The 18116-nt window shown below is 35.9% G+C and overlaps 1 protein-coding gene across 1 annotated transcript in view; it reads right to left on the bottom strand.

Annotated features, from left to right (window-relative positions):
- The window catches only part of LOC129277835 (A disintegrin and metalloproteinase with thrombospondin motifs 18-like), a 45369-nt gene that overhangs the window by 8064 nt on the left and 19189 nt on the right, over window positions 1–18116 (bottom strand). Inside the window, exons 7-14 of the mRNA XM_064095687.1 lie at window positions 17528–17836; window positions 16203–16311; window positions 13326–13456; window positions 12502–12625; window positions 4354–4598; window positions 3032–3167; window positions 2072–2198; window positions 1368–1572 (exon numbers count right to left, since the gene is read on the bottom strand). Coding sequence (XP_063951757.1) covers window positions 1368–1572; window positions 2072–2198; window positions 3032–3167; window positions 4354–4598; window positions 12502–12625; window positions 13326–13456; window positions 16203–16311; window positions 17528–17836 — 1386 coding nt within the window. The remainder of the gene's footprint in view (window positions 1–1367; window positions 1573–2071; window positions 2199–3031; window positions 3168–4353; window positions 4599–12501; window positions 12626–13325; window positions 13457–16202; window positions 16312–17527; window positions 17837–18116) is intronic.

The raw sequence follows: 18116 nt of genomic DNA, 5'->3' as shown, positions 1-18116 counted from the left end.
GGGGTAAAACAGGAGTGGTGGGTTGGATTGTAGGGATACAACAGAGGTGTTACAATTGGGGTTTGGGTGGAGATTTAAACGAAGGGTGGTAGGTTTGGTCATGGGATACAAGAGGTTGATGCCATTTGTATGGTGATATAGGAAGAACAGCATGGGAATATGTGTTGGGTGTGATTAAGGAATGGTCAGGCAACACGGTACAGCAAAAACAGACGGGAAACAGAGAGAAGAGAAATGGACGTCAGGGAATTGGAAATTAGAAGATGCAGGAGGAGGTCACGGAATGGTGTGATTTTGTACACCAGATTTTTTTGTGGGAGACATAAATTTTGGTTACGATCAAGACAAGGACAAATGCAGACAAGCAAACAAATTAAATTTGGGTGTTTTTTTTTCAAGTTTTCAGTTTAAGCAAATTTGATTTTTTTTTAATACAAATGATGCAATGTATGAAATGAAATGTACAGTTGGAATGGAGATTCAGAAAAATGTTGATAATCAATTTTGAATTGTGTAATTGCAAAGCAAATTATTCATATTTATGAAATGTGCATATTTTTTTCAAGGAAAGCAACATGAAATTTGAGGGGAAGGGAAGGAACGGTCAAATGAAGCAATGTGAAAGATGATCATGAAATCATATAGAAGCAGGGATGAAATTGGGTAAAAAAGAAAGAGAAATTCGAATATTAAAAAGTTAAGTAATTTCTGCTCATAATAACGTAACAGGCAATTTGAATTACAGTGGCATGCTGATTTGATGGTATTCTCATAAACAATTGAGTCCTTAGATTAAGAGACATGACAAAAAAAATAATCTTGAAGATGCAAATAAAAAAATAAAACAGAAATCAAGCCATGCAATCTGAAACCATAATAAATGAATTATGTATTAGAAATAATAAACCTCTGTGATCTTAAAGTATTTGTTGATTAAAAATAGATCCCCAAAATAATCAATTGCATAGTATAATGACTACACAACCTGTATAGTTTTATCAAGTACCATAAAGATTTCTCCTATCCCTAAAAATCCCATCCAAATGCCAAAAGTATTCAAGTGACAAATACTTCATTGAACCAAAACAAAACGAAAAACAAAGACCATGCAATAATTTAGATTTAAACCAACAAATCGTTATTGAGTCAATACGTGGTGAAAAAGAAATGTCATGCCATAAAACACATGTAAAAAATAGACTTAATACAAATAACTGTACTAATCAGCTTCTAAATCATCTCAAAGGTTAAGCCAGCTTTTGACCTGCTGTATTCCTTGATTTATATTCAGTTTCAAATATTTTATTTGGTACATGTATCTTTTTCATGAAATTTAGGAATGACCTCTGAACTTTGACATGACCTACCTCTGACCACCTGCCAGGCACCCATTTGGGTGGACAGTCCTGGGAATTACAGGACCTCCATTTCTGTGGCTTTGGTGAAGGGCAGTAAGTGCTTTTGACCGTCTTGTTCCTGCCCCCTGATAGCTCCTTCACGCACGTGACCTTGCGTTTCTGACGACCGCCGCCACACTGACGATTGCAGGACTTCCAGGCACTAACCGTCCACCTATATACAAAGTGTTTTAAAGTGTTAAACAAGGTAGACAATTGTGGATCTGTGTGCATTGGTGGGTATGTGAATCAGGATCTTTTTAAACAAAAACTATGTGGTCTTTTTTTTTCACTTTAATGTAATTTTTTAACACTTTTTTTTCATTTAATATTACTTTTTGGGGGAGATACATTCTTTGTATTTTAGCACTTTTTTTTAAGTTATGCATCTAATTTTTTTCCTTGTTGTGGAGGTGAGTGAAGGTCTTGTAAGAGACTTACTACTTGTAGGAAAGACTTGGGCAATACATGCATCCAATCCTGATTGCATAAATATGTCATACTCTTAGTTGCATTAAGTTGATCCCCTAAAGATATTTCTGCATTCATGCATCCAAATCTCACTGCATAAATACAACATACTCTCAGTTGCACAAAAGTTGATCCCCTACATATGCATATTGATGTATTTTTTATGAAGTTATCATCTATCAATATTTTTTTAAATGCTGTACCTTGGTGGACAAGGATCCTTGTTGCATGCAACGACTTGTGGATCAGGTCTGGCAGCAGCATCGCAGAACGATTCATCAACCGCATGAAGATAATCACGATGGCAACTCAATACCTCAGTCCTAACACCTATCACGATAGATACGAACAGAGAATATCAATAGATTCATCATTCGGCAAATACATTTCTATAACAAACAAATATAACATAAACCAATTTCCAACAGAAAACGAGTCACGGTGGGTGATAAAGAATGTTTTCGAGGATCTACAAGGTTTTGTCATGAATGAAATTGTTTTTCTCAAGATTATTTTGGCAGGCCTCTAGGCACCTTGTGTAAAATCAGAGCCACGTCTTTCCTCCAGGAATCTTGGAAGAAGCTTTTCATGACCTATCATCATAATTCATCATAGGCAGAGTAATGAGGAATGCGGGAAAGCTGAAATGAAACGACGCACTGCACCAATATACGGTAGTGGGAGTCCTGCTACAATTAGGCATAGCATAGACTTTTGACAAGTTTCCATAACATTATTTTAAAAACACCATACAAACTTGATTAATTCCTGATATCTACACATAAGGATTGATTTATAAAGCAAATTATTACTGATTTAAACTGACTAATTAGTTTTGAGCCAATCAGATGGAAGAATTTGCAATAGATTGTAATAATACTCAGTGAAAAATTATCATTTTTTTCATGAAGTTCCCCAAGAGTCAGAAAGTGTTAAATTGTCAGTCTTATTAGAATCTCAGTTATAATTAGAGTCATCATAACATTATCGATACATTCACGACATTATGACAAAAGATATCACCACAGATGGAAAGATATTACAAGAAACGTTCCAATCCACCCCACCACTGATTGAAACACCAAAGAAAAAAAAAATCTCTTCTAACGGTGATGGCTCTGTAAAATCATTCAAATATGAGCTTATGTATAAAAGGTACATACCTCCAGCACATGATGCTGAACAGCCGGTGTAGGTTTGGTTCCATGTGTATGTGTGCACTGTGGGAGCTGATGATACATGCGAGCCTTGAACAGTATACGCATATTCCACACCGGGATTCTTTCCTTGTAACAGGATCTGTATAGAAATCACCAAAATGAGAGTGATAGAAGTGGAATATCCGAGGATATATAGATATAACATGTATAATAGACTCATCAAACTGAAACTGTTGGATAAGTTGTATTATTATAAGTACTTCACTATAATTATCACATAATGTTAGCTGTCTGTATGACTAAATGGTGTAGCAGGTAAAACATGGCAATTATGAAGCGTTGATATATCTCTACACTAATACAAATAACATAATCATGGTTTTTAAGGGCTTGATCAACAGCAGAAATTTCAGAGTAAAGAATTAAGGGCTTGTTTGCTTTTTTCCAATTCTAATTACAAATGAGAATGACTCAAAATTGTGTATTTTCAATTCTTTAAAGGAGAATGAAACTCTTGGAGCAAGTTAGCTTTTGTGAAAGCAGAAAAATCAAAGAATAAGATCAACAAAACTTTGAGTAAAATAGGACTAGCAATAAAAGAGTTATGAGCATTTGAATGTCGAGATCACTAATGCTATGGAGATCCTCTCGTTGGCAATGCGACCAAGATCTGTGATGTCACACACGTACAACTCTCCCATTTGGACACTGAAAATATACCCCAAAACATCTCTTTTTGCTCATTCTAATCATATGACAAACGATTCATCAATGATATAATGTTGTGAAACCTCTGTACTTGTCATCTCATAAAGAGAACACCTCACCTTGTGATAGACTCTATAAAAGTGAGAATATAAGTGAAATAAGTACTAAAGTAATGAGGGAGTTGTACGTGTGTGATATCACAGATCTTGGTCGCATTGCCGATGGGAGGATCTACATGGCACTAGTGATCTCAATATTCAAATGCTCATAACTTTCTTATTATTCATTCAATCTTCCTCAAACTTTCAACAATATGTTTCTTTGATTTTTCTCTTTGATATGGATTCAGATGGTTTCAAGGGTTTCATTCTCCTTTAACTGGTTATATTGTATAAAAAAATGACAAGAATTTTGTTAAATCAATTTTCCTTTAAAGTACATTGATTTGGCAATAATTTTGAATTATTATGTACACTTTTCCAAATCAATGTGTAACTGATCAGAACTACACAGGAAGCAAGCTATCTCATGCAGATATGAAAACACTATTGTTGGTGAAGAATGGTGGAGAGCTAACTGCACCTTGAGAGACACCCCCAACCCTCATCATCACTTACCTCCACAATCAACTCCTCATCAGTAGGCCCCTTAGCTTCCAGGTACTCTGGCTTCTTGAAGGGTCTCCTGTACTCGAAGAGAGTCCCGGCAAATTTGAAGTTACCAGGCCAGTCGACCGTCCACCCTCCCGTCAGGTAGTACATATATTTGCTATTCCTGAGGGCAAGGTAACTGTCCGAGGAGCTGAGTTCTGCTACGCTGATCTGACGGGCACCTTGGGGTATCCTCACAACCTCATAGTAATCTAGAATGAGAAAAGAAGAGGTGAAACATTCATGATGTGAAATATGGTAGGAATTATCTTTAACTCTGCAGTGGAGAGTATAAACTCGAATTTAACGAAGTTTGCACTAAAAACATGGAGTGCAACTGTGGGCAGAAAGAACATAAAACATCTTTTTTAACCAGGTTGGTTACAGGAACTGATTGGTAGCTGTACAAAGAATTGGAGAGTTAGAGAATTCAGTCATGAACAGGTTAATGAATGTTATAGAATACTTGTTCACTGTCCAAAGGTTATTATCATGCAGATAGAATGTAATTTCTACCATTTAAAAAAAAATAGTTTTCAATCCAAAATTCAACTGTAAGAAAGGGGCAAACACTGTCTCTCAAATTCTTATTAAACCAAAATGTATTTGAGTCATACATATGTCCATATTTTTCGTTCACAGGCTTTCCTTTCCATATACCACCTGATTAAAGGCGACACATTTGATTTGCATTTTGTCAAATACCTGCAGAGCAATCTACTTTAATCCAGCAGGTATATATGAGACACACATGTGTCACACATTGCTTTACAACCTAATGCAAATTAGAGATGGCCTTATTACGACTGTGTAATCTTGCCTGAAGATCTGTAGTGTCATTCCTCAGGCTGAACCCACGGGTAACCCCCTCCAGTTGAGGATTTAAGTCCTCTAAATTTATCCACTAGTGATTTTTTTTGCCAGGGTATTTAGTGTGTGCCTCTCTTAAAGTTAACTGTTGATGAATTAATTTCACTTTACTAAACTGTTGCATTGTACATAATGAAATGAGTACTTAATGTGAAATATCTAACCAAAGGAGAAAATGCAAAGTCCATAATTCCATTTTTATCATTTCTCCCCCAAATCCAAATTTTCTTGAACACTACATATTCCTTGGCATAATTTAATTGAATTATCTAATTTAATTTGATAATTGAACAATTATTAACAAACAATTAAAACAATCAATCTAATATTTTGATTAAAAATACTTTGTATCTTAGGAGCCTTTGAATGCATTGCTAATATGTAGTCTTTTCAAAGATCAATAAAGCAATAAAGCATATACCATACTCAGCATATGTATCAATGATTCATTTGTGTCTGCACAGTTCATAATTCCCACTCCAAGGTCCTAATACCAACTGGTAAAACTAGCCTCACTATAAAACTCTTGCCAGGGTCCCGTAACACAGAGGTTAGCAATTAATCGTGTGCCTTATTTGTACAATTCATTGTACATTGTAGTTAATGCAATCATTTGTAAAAAAAAAATTATACGATGATTGCTCAGCTTTGTGTTACGGGGGGCCCCCAGTATTTGCTTGAACCATCAATTACAGAAAAGTTGTTGCATCAATTAAGGCCCACCTGTAGACATATAGTACAAGTTTAGGCTCCGATATCTGATGACAGTAGCCAATTATTAGTCACTTTATGACCAATTCATTATGATCTGGCCATAACAAACATATAACTCAAAGGATTAAAAGTACATTCTTCTGGTAGTTGATATAGACCAATTGGCACCATGAGTCAATGCAGTGTCGTCACTGTTATGTAATTACAGACTGCTTGCTGGGACAGGTGCTAACAACTGACATCATAACTGCAATGTATGGTATATTGCTGTTTGCATGGTGGAAAATTTGTCAAGTTCTAAGTCACCTTCTCAAAAGATGAAATTAAAGTCTTAATGATTTTATATTTATCAGTCAAGTATCGACCAATTAACATGCGGAATACTGGTGAATGTATTCTATGAAATGAAAGGTGGCCTTATGTTATATTCTTGATTTGAGAAAATATGTGTATGGTTCATTGAATGATTGATTTACAGGTTTCCTACTGGTAATAAGACAATATCTTTTAGGAATTTTGGCCAGAATTAGAAAATATGACTTGGATGGTAGAAAAGGAAAATAAACTATTCAAATTCATTTCAGGGATATTCAATGAGCAAAGTATGTTGAGATGTAAGTGCTTGTATCAGGAATGCTTAAAGCCAGACAATTAGACATTGGGATAAGAAATGGCTGCCAAAATGAATGGGTCTATAGAATTAAATAAAAGATATTATTTCATTCGTGATCTGCTAAAAAATGAAAACATTAAATCCTCTTTCTCCAAGGAAAGACACGTTTTGAGGATGAGGTGATGACAGAAATGGATGATGCCATACCCCTTCTCCCTCTGTTTCTCCCCTTCTCTAACTCTTTCTCTCTCCCACTGATGCCATCTTTATGGAGCATCCAGGGGGGCTTTGAGTTACCCATATCTAGATTAAGAGCCCTACTTGTCCCCCTTCCATAGCCAAATGACTGACTCATAAGGAGAGATAGCTGGTCTACTATCTGATGATACGCTAGCAAAGAGAGAAAACGCGAAGGGCCATAGTAGGAACTTACCCCTCCTCAGGAAGTTTGTTTTACCATAATCTAAGTTTTGGTCGGATCAACCGTTAAGAGAGCGATTATTTTAGATTTGTGGTATAGAGGGTCAAGAGGTGCATGATGATTAATCTATTCATCTATAATTCATTTTTATCATATCATCTTGTCTGTTTAGAATATGAACAGCCATAACTCTGTAAATAAGAATACATTATTTGTAATTTTGGAACTTTTGTGTGAGAATATTTTCCCCTTTTTAACTAATTCAAAATACAACATGCACATTGAATATTATGTTGCCCTCAGGGATGTAGAAAGATTGAAAATTCCATGAAATCAACACCAGCTCATATACTGTCAGCATTGCATAAAGCGTTGTCTTTCCAGCAAATAAACACAATAATGTAATTTTTTTTTCAATCGAGCTTCAAAATCAGTAATGTTAAATATGTGTTATATGCATAAACATCAATTGCTATTAATGATTCAACAATGATCTAGAGTATCGATAATAAGGGGGAAATAATCCATTCAAAGCTATAGACAAGACCAATATGGGGAGAACTTGAGTTCAAGGAGCATTTTGGGGTAAAAGTTGGTAACCGGTCTATTTCACCTAATTTGAATGTGCCGAATCTGATAAGACCGGTTCCCAAGCCAATTTTTCATGTTTTGACCACCTAATTTGCATAAACAAAATGGCTGCCAAATTGACAATTCATAATCTTATTTCTACAATATTCTTTTATAATATTCGCTTTCACCGATATGGATACTGCAAAATCCTGCATACTTAACATGTACCATTTTGGAAAATTTGTTATTTTTGTTTGCGGCTAATTAATTATGCAAATTTATGCATATTTTGCAATATTATGCTATAATTTGATAATTGCACCTAAAATTTTTATTATTGTGGGTACAAACAGCATTTGTATCATTATGATAATTGTTTGGCCCTTAAATATAATACTCAAGTCAATTTTTATATTTATTTTATTGTTCTTTGATATTTCTTTTGTGTTCTTGTATTTTCTGCCATTTGCTTTGTATATGTTTGATATGAGATCTTTAAAAAACTAATATCAATGGCTGACAAATACTAAGCTTCAATGATTTGAATCATTTGATAAACTTCTTTTGCCACAACTGTTAATTGTACTCAGGAACAAATACACACACATGCTCCCACACCCACACCTGTATATAGAAAGTAATATACTTGCAAGGTATATGTAGTAGACATGCCCAATATAAAAACATTGATGCTGATCCTATAATCATGACAATTACCAAATACAATGAACCCGTAAGAAAAGAAGAGTTTAGAAGTTGGAAAACCTGTAATCATGCTGAACTTAAATTTCTTGAAATAGATATATTAAAATGTTTTAAAACAGATCAAATAATCAATTAAACGTATGATTTACGCAGTGTAGTTTATCAATCGGATATAAGTATCAGTACATTGTTTTTATCCTTGTAGCAAAATCATATCTTTGATTCAGCTCCATCAGAACTGCAATCATGGCAGTTAACCAAAGAACAATTTGTAATAAATGCAAAGGGTCTGTATTACTGGATCACTTACTAGTTTTTTTGGTCATTACCGATTTATTTATTTATTTGGCAACGGTATATTTTCCCCAAGTCAACCATCAAAGTGATAACTGAAAACCACAGCTTTTATCCAATCCTTGCCTTGGAAGATTCTTTGACGAACGATACTGAATACAGAAGAGGAAATTATAAAAACATGGTGCTAAACACAGATTAGCTCCATTGTTAAAACATGGGCAAAACAAGGTTTCCAGCCCAGTCACTGCCCAATGCAGAACAAATTTTCACAGTGTGTCCTATGGTTAAAAAGTGCTAGAGATGCCTGTTGAAGGTAAACCAGCATGGAGACAATTGCAGAAGTCCAGTCTAGAGGTTATCCGGTCATGGATGATATTTTCTGCACCACCTCATGTAAGACAATGTCTGATCTCAGCAATTCTGTGGAGCAGGTAATGTGCAGATTGGCAGACATGTGATGTGTGTTTCTTCATGCTCATTGTTCTATCAAAGACTACGCCAAGAGATCTAGCCTTGCATACTGGAGATATATAGCTTCCTCACCTATTAAGACTGGAGTTGTAGTCATAATAATTACGCATATATGGAGATGACAGAACAAGATACTTCGCTTTTTATTGTTAAGCTCCAGGAAGTTGACCTTCATCCAACATCGAATCCTCAATGGGAGCACCAACAACAGCAGCTGCACGAACCTCTGTATATTTACCTTTTGGATCAAAAGTGAGGTATACAGCTGAATGTCATCAGCATATAAGTGTATACCAAGACCATGTTGCCACTTTACAGAGCCAAGAGGAATGATGTACAGTTTGAAGAACAAGGGACAAGGACAGACTCCCAAGGAACTCCATATCAAAGGGTAGTCACAGGAGACTGCATGCCAGTGATGAATACAGCTTCTTACAGCTCTGTTGGCAAGGTAAGAGGAAACCTGCCATTGGAGTGCAGAATCATCAATTCCAAAACAGACTGTCAGTCTCCCAAGAGGAATGACATGTTCACTGGTATCAAAACCGGTTGACAAGTCAAACATAACTTAGGCAACTGCTTTCCTCATAGAAAGAGACATCCTGGATCTACAATCGAAGAAATTCTCGATCTAGACTTTGATGGTGATATCTCAGACTCGCATGCAGCCTATCAGAGCTGGGTATAAGCTATTGGATGCTGTTGGGTTTAATACCGATCAAAATAAGTGGATTAATAATCACCTACAGGAACGCCAAACATGCCAGGAACCCACCTTCCTCTGAAAGATATCTTCGTTATCAATTTGAAATAGTCTATCTTATGAAGATATGAAGATGTGTGAATATTAGAAGTTCGATAAATGACCTAGAAGACATTACACAATTCACTGCGGTATTGAAAAGGTGCACTCCGAGCATTTTAACACCTGAAACAAGATCTGGTTGGTTAGACAGCAGATTCTCTATCAAGACAAAAGTTTAGGTTTTCTCTACTGTGACATGAGAATCGGACATATCTCAAGAACACAAACACGATGACTTCGATACGAACTGCCTCCGCAGAATACTTGTACTAAATTGATTTGATTTCAACAATTAGAGATCACTTTTATAATATGAGGCTGCCCTATCAATCAAGCCATCCAATGGAACACCAGCTCGATGATATAACTGACATTGATCATTCCACACCCCGAAGGTAAAAGTGTATATCAAGCTGGGGGAAGCTGGACGCCTCTAAGTTGGATGAAGCGGCAATCCTTGATAGGACAGGTGCAGTACTGCATTGGAAAAGACATATTATGGAGATGCACATGTAATCCGTCAATGAAGTCCAATGATAAAAAATTGTTATTAAAAGGATATGCAGTGACTTATTCGTTGTGGAACTTTAGAACATCACAGTCTGGCTTTTAAAACACGGAAACTGTCTAATTGATGGATTATATGTGGGTTCAGTTCTGAGAATTTTTGTTCAATATTGGGACAAACAATTTGACGAGCGTAATGGAGAAAAACACAGGACATCTCATTTTCAGCAGACGGTTTTCACTTCATTTTGCTGAAGAAAAACACACTAAATTTATATACATGTATGTGTGATCAGATTCTGTTGGTCGGGAACATAACTACTCCAAAGGATATTAAATGCAACTGATTGACTAGTATTAGGAGTTGAGAATTACAGTACTGTTATGATTCAAATTTAATAATTCATCATCTAAAATTGTAAATATGAATGGATTGATATCATAATTCAAGATACCATTTTATAATAAAAATATAAGCAATTAATAGTGACATTCGCTTGAATACAGATAGGTTCATGAAATTCGTTGGATCTCCACCAGTGTGCTTTTAAATGGGAAGGCCCTCCGTGCAGGAGTTTACCTTTGTATGCAGATGTGGGAGTGGGTGCATCTGTTTATGCCCATGGATATATGCGAATAAAAAAGTGATTACATAATTAAATCATTGAAGTTAATTATTTTCTGCCATTGATAATCAATAATTTGACAGATCCCATAACAAAACATGTACAAAACAAAAGGTACAAAATACAAAGAAATACATAAGAAATAAAAAAAAAAACAATAAAATACATTATTATTCACTGTGATATTACATTCTAAGGGCCGTACAATTATTTATAATGATGTAAATGCTATTTGTACCAAAAATATAAACATTTGAGCTGAAATTATCAAATTAAAGCATAATATTGCAAAATATGCATAAATTTGCATAATTAATTAGCCGCAAACAGAAATAACAAATTTCCCCAAATGGTACATGTTAAGTATGCAGGATTTTGCAGTATCCATATCGGTAAAAGCGAAAATTATAAAAGAATATTGTAGAAATAAGATTATAAATTGTCAATTTGGTAGCCATTTTGTTTATGCAAATTAGGTGGTCAAAACATGAGAAATTAGCTTGGGAACCGATCTGATCAGATTCAGCATAATTGAATTGTGTGAAATAGTCCGGTTTCCAACTTTTACCCCAAAATGCTTCTTAAAGTTTATATAGGCCTCTTTTTCCAAAATGTGTCTAGTCTACTATATGAAGGACAATTTTAAGTCCCATAACATCTAATCCTATTTTCTCAAAGTATGTTCAAGCTTCTTTAATACTGACAAAGATTGAATTAAATGCATGAATGTTACAAGGATCATTTTTCCATCATTGGAAATATTCCAATCCTCATTTCCTAAACGTGTGTAAGATATTAAAAGAAAAAGCTATCACTTGAGGAGACCCTCCTCCCTCATGTGATGTAATTAAAAACCTCAAGCACCCATCTAGCCTTGATCTCAATAATGCAATCAGAGGAGGGGGATTGGTGTTATTACATAAATCATGAATTAAATCCAATCAGTTTGGTGCTGATAATATCAACATGCAATTTGTGGGTACTGGGGATAGGTGCGTAAAAATGATAAAGTTGTTAATAGATTTGGGTCCAACTGCTCATGTTGCCAAAAGATGGGGGAGGCTGATCAAAGGAATGATCTTATAAAGTTCAACAGCTAGATGAGGGCTAAAATAGGAGACATTAAAGAATTAAATTGATATGCCATTAACCTAACAGGAAATAAACCCACTAATCTGGATAATGTCTTGCATGGTTTTTTTTTTTTTTTTTTTTTTTTTTTGGGGGGGGGGGTTTTGGGGGGGGGGGAGGTGTGATCTTTGATCAGTATGAATTTTTATATAGGGAATCTCCTAAAGAGAGATAAAAATATGGGGCCTATGCATTTAATTGGAACGAAAAATTAATGTAATAGAAAGAGAAAAAAAAGACCAGGGGCATATGAGGAGAAGAAATTAAATTAAAGCAATCTATTCACTTCATTAACCAATGCTCACAATGGTGTATATACTTCAAAGGTAGTTTTCAATACGTGATGTGATGATAGAGAGCACTGAATGTTAATTAACCTTACCATTTCTCTCATGTTGTTCAGAATAAACGCCTCTGACAAAGTCGCATGTTGAGTTATCACCATGGCAAACACCACATGCATCGGGTTGGGCATCAGAGCCAAGGATGTGATCACAACCTACTTTCTGAAAGGTGAAATGAAACATATAATTTTTCTACTGATTGAAGCATTTTCATTTTCTAAATACATAAGAATAAGAAAAAGACGATCAGAAATAATTTCAATTACATATAGTTTGATATATCTACACCAGACCAACCAATGAATAGAAATTTCATTTACACTCATTTAGGAATATATAAAGCAGAATGTATGTATATACTTCAAGACTGGACAAGTGGAGGGAGTGAGAGAAATGATTTGCGGAAAACATAGACAAGATATAGAAAAAAGAGGAAGAAACTTGAAATGACAGTACACTACAATATTTTAAAAACAAAACATAAATAGCCGAACAAAATATAGAAAGAGGAAGGAAAATAAAATGATTGCAAATTAAATTTTCCTAGAGATAGGAATGATCTAGAATAAAAAATGGAAAAAGAAATGACACTGCAGAAACAAACACATGAATCAAGAAGATAAAGTGAAAGGGAACAATTGGAAAGAATCAATTTGTAACATAGATGAAAGAGAAAAATAAAACAGAACTCTTCAAACGTAGAGGGAGAAAAAGAAGCCTTGTCCTTGATAAGCAGCAGAATCACATTTCCTTTGAACACATCACCTTTTGAGAGGCAGAAGGTTTTTAGGCTTTGGAAACAAGTAGAACCCTTTCGCCCCTATAAACAAATGACATAATGATCTCATTTTATATCACTTACCTCACATCGTCCATTAACACAGACGTTGTTGGAATCGGCATCACATTTTGTCCCATCGACCACACTCCCAGAGAGGGCGAAGTAAAAGTCAAACCCATCAGCGATGCAGTACAGCTTGCAGGCTTCATTTTCTACAAAGGATGAAATGAATAAAATATGAATTAAAGAGAGACAAGAATCTTAAGTGAGAGAAAAGGGTGAGAGGATAGAGAAGAGAAAGAAAGAGAAAGAAGAAAAGAGATATAAATTATCACGATGCTGTCCCACTGGCATACATCCAAGCAGCGAACACCTATTGTTCAAGGGGGGGGGGTGATCTTCTGTCTCATTCCACCACTTGAATAGTATGACATCACAGATTTACCCCCAATGTGCTGACCAAAGAAAGTGACTGAGATAAAGAAGCAGTAGAAGTTAACACGGGATGAAAACATAGCAAATAATTCAAATTGACAGCTCAGATTGTGTTCGCTCCTTATAAAAAAAGAATAGAAAGAAGTCTATCCTACTCTCACAGATGATGTGAGAAACATACGGTATCTTTAGATAATTTATTTCTATTGTGATATATTGGAACAAAATATCGACAAAACTTTATGCCTAGTGAATACAACTTGTCCATAGGTCCTTATTCTTGTCATGACGATTGCTAAGCATTCACAAATTGTAATTAGTACACCCTGTAATTGTCAATCACACATCAGTGCTTGTCCTATTTCATATCTCTTTATTATATCATAATTACAACTATTTACAGTAATATATATAAGTTTTTCTTTTCTTCAAAATTTTGTTTTCATAATGTAACATCACATGGGACCTTGACCTCGAATCTTTCCAACGCATAAACCTTTGAATACATCACTAAGGTAAATATGTACACACATCAACCATGACATCTAATGGGTCAAGAACACAATGACACTGAGCAAACATGTAAGTCAATCCATGTTCTATTGGTCAATCAACATTACAGATGTGGATTCAACTTTTTTCAACGAGTCCCAACATCCGAAACTTGGCAAGGTTTGGACAGTGGAAGAGAATTAAGGAGGCGAGAGATGTTTAGTCTGCTGCAACAAGCTGACAGGGAGAGGGAAAACATTGGATACAGATGGATGGAAGCTAGGACCGTCTGGCCCTAGACTCAATGGGACTTGGTGAGTCAGAGGGGTACTCTCTTCCAAAAGGCCACCGACATTGTCAAAACATAGACACGCTTGGGAGCAGATTGTATCCTTTCCAGGGGAACGATTAGGGTGGTTGGAAATTCAAATACTAGTATCCCAAATCTCAACTTCAAGTACGGTTTTGCATCCAAGTAATCGAAAAGTTTAGCACAATGAGATTAATAATGGATTATTTGAATCAAAACCAATTTCACGAAATCAGTCACATATACCCCTTTCATAAACCCAATAAAACCCAATTATGCGGCTAATAGCAGCATAATTTGGTCATAAAATCAGAGGAGGACAAGAGTTATCCGCATTATTCTGATGCTGCTATTATCCGCATAATAGCGGCTTCGGGACAAGATTTTGAGTTTATGAACGTATTTCCAAATAATGCGGATAATTGCCATGGTGCGGTCACAAGGTCACCCTTTTCCAACACAACCGCATCGGAGGGGGCGTGTCCAGTTGTCATGACGATTATCTGCCTTTTTCAGGACGGGCGCTCGTAAAAATAATGCAGATAATTTTCGGAGTTTGTGAACGCAATTTTTATTGAATTATCCGCATTACTCTTAGGCGGCTAATTGGAGGATATGTTTTATTGGGTTTATGAAAGGGGTAATAGAGGAAGAAATAGGGTTTCAATATCATTGGTTACGGGTATAGGATCATGAGAGGCACAAGATTGTTTTGAAATAACAAAATACCTACCTTGAAAATTTAATCAGATAAGCAACAATTGAACTGGATTATATGCATAAATACTAAAACATCTTATTCAACTCATAAGGACTACTAAATACTGAAAATACATTACACAATTTAGATAATGATGTATTGATATAAACGTTGAATTACATTGTCCATGGGAAAATGATTCCGAAATTACACGAAATATATATTTTTTTCTGAGAATAAAGAGTAGGCAACCGACCGCTTAACTCTCAACCCTTCAATTTGCTGAAAATCACACAAACTAAAAATATTTTTTTGAGAACTGCATATAGAATGGTCACATTGTATCAATCTTATGAGTCATCCACTGAATATAAATTCATAAAATTAAACCAATCACAGCGGGACCAGCCATTTCAACAACAAACCCAGAATGAAAAGAAAAACATTCTTTGATTGGTTCTCTCCCAAAGGCAGGCATCACCAATATGTGATTCAATGTGTTTTGACAGATCAGAGGGGTTGCTGAAGTGGGCGCAGGAAGGAGGGAGGGAGGGGGGATGGTAGAAGATATTAAATACATTTGAAATAATAAAAAAAGCATGGTATTGATTTTGTACATCTTCCTCCGGGTAAAAAGAGAGAAAACAAATGAAGAGAGAATATGACAACCAAAAGAGACAGAGAGCCAAAAAACATAAAAGTTAGAGATAGACAGTAATGAAAACAGAAGAACAAGATGGCTCTTGGTTTTCATATGGTCATTGCTTTTGTCCTGTTTTTACCCAGTTTTTGCTTCGTACACAAACAATCCAATTTATTTTATAACATCACCATGTGGGCAACCAAAAACAAAATTCTCTTTTGCACCAAACTAATATTCATTGATAGTATGAAATAAATTTTTCTATACTAAACTATTCATATGGCCCAAGCAAATTACTTTCTAAAAGTTTCTGGTTAAATAAATATTGAAATTATATTTTTGGGGAAAAAAAAGAAATAAATAGGGATCATCTCTTACTATTAACATGTAGATAAGGCTTCCAGTCATAGTAGAACCCTCGAAAAGGACGGCTGTTGTAGGAGGAGCACTGCTGGGCTCGGAAATCCACCGAATGGTCCGGACACTCCTGTTGTCATGGAAATAAAAGGGTAGAGAGAAACATAAGCAGGAAGTCGGCAAGAACATGAGGAGTCATTCCGTCACAATGGGGAATTGAGGGGGTATCGCTCACAAAACATATTTCATCACGTTCCCCGCAAAACATGTAATTCATCCCGGTTTGGGGAATTTGTCTGCAGCATTCGCTTCACGCAGCCACCGTACCAGCCGGTGTGTATAATGCAGGCCTAAGACTTCATGGTGTAACCGAATAGGCCGGCCTAAGGTAACATTTTTAAAGAGTGGATAAATCTTTTGAGAATATGACCAACATTTGTCAGATATGTTGAGGTATTGTGTGGCTGGTGTTGATTGATGGAAAGCTAATCCCTAAAGCACACCTGAGGAAACCGATACAAGCTTTGAGGTGATGTCTGGAAAAGGTTCGAAGGAAAACTTCACTCAGGTACCATGTTGTTACAAAGAGGATTAACAATCCAAAATTGATGAAATCGGTGCAGATTGATGCATTCTGCTGTTAACCACAGGTGTTGGCATTGGAAAGGGAATTAATGATTGATCACCTTAAATTCATAATTCAGTTGCAAGAAGGTATGAACGCCATAGCAAAATTCAACAGGTTCCTCTGGCACAGAGTTCATGGAACTATATCAGCACGCTGCTAGTTTAACACAAAATAGATCAACATTGAGGATATTACACAAATCTTTGGAGAATATAGAAAACATTTGTCATAACTGCATGAGTATTAATTTCATCACTGTTGATGGATTAGTGTAAATCCCTGGTGTTCCATAGGGGATGAAGAATGACTTGAGTTCACTGCACTGACATTTCTTCCTCCAAGTCTGATTTTTTTAGCACCTTTACACCATGTGTTTACCAGGTATTGTATTCCCACAGAAAAATACTTCGAAACCATCTGAATATTTTTTTGGGTGAATTTTTTTTCTAAACATGAACTTTAAAACCATGCTAACATATCCATTATTGGGGAAGGAACAAAGCTTTATATTTTAAGATACATTCAAATATTAAATATTAATCAATTGATATCCTAAAAAAAGCTACTTTCCTCAATCCATGTAAATAAAGTAGGCCCTATATTATCCATGTCAATGCCTATGGACTTCAAGAATTCATTTGGTAAAATAGCAAACTAAGTAATATGCATATATTTTAGAACTCACTAGATGTAATTTTTTTTTAAGAACAGTTTTTACCTGAATGTTGCACATTCTGTATATCCTGCTTGGTCCTTCACAGTACTTGCCACCATTCTGAGGGTGGGGGTTATCACATCGCCTCTCCTTGTACTGCACCCCACCCCCGCACGTCCTGGAACAGACGTCGTAATCGCCATACTCTGACCAGTTCCCGTGGACCATGGTGGGTCCCAGCTGGCCCCGGTCTAGGCACTTGCCCTGGATGCACCACATGGTGGCGCCGCAAGGGGTTCCGTCGGCCGCCGGCAGGAACTTGGTTTCACATCGTCGTTCCCCTCGGTGGCACCACATAGATTGGCAGAGACTCTGGTGGACAGAGAGAAAGGAAAGGACAGTGCTTAACAAACCACTTAAGACAGATCAAGACACTACAAAGGTACTGTGATTTTGCACCCCTTTCATCACTGATAATCTAAAAGTTACTGAAATCATAGAGGAACTCCATTTGGGAGTGGAGCTAGAAGTCATAGACTTTTTCAATTTTTTTTAATAAAAACTTTTATGAAACAAAGCCTTAATCTTTTATAAATAGTGATGTGATAATATGGGCAAAATACCAGTTGATATGAGAACCAACCGCGTAGCC

This window comes from Lytechinus pictus, chromosome 2 (genome assembly GCF_037042905.1).
Source record: "Lytechinus pictus isolate F3 Inbred chromosome 2, Lp3.0, whole genome shotgun sequence".
Classification (NCBI taxonomy): Eukaryota; Metazoa; Echinodermata; class Echinoidea; order Temnopleuroida; family Toxopneustidae; genus Lytechinus; species Lytechinus pictus.
This window is presented reverse-complemented; position numbering and strand designations above follow the sequence as displayed.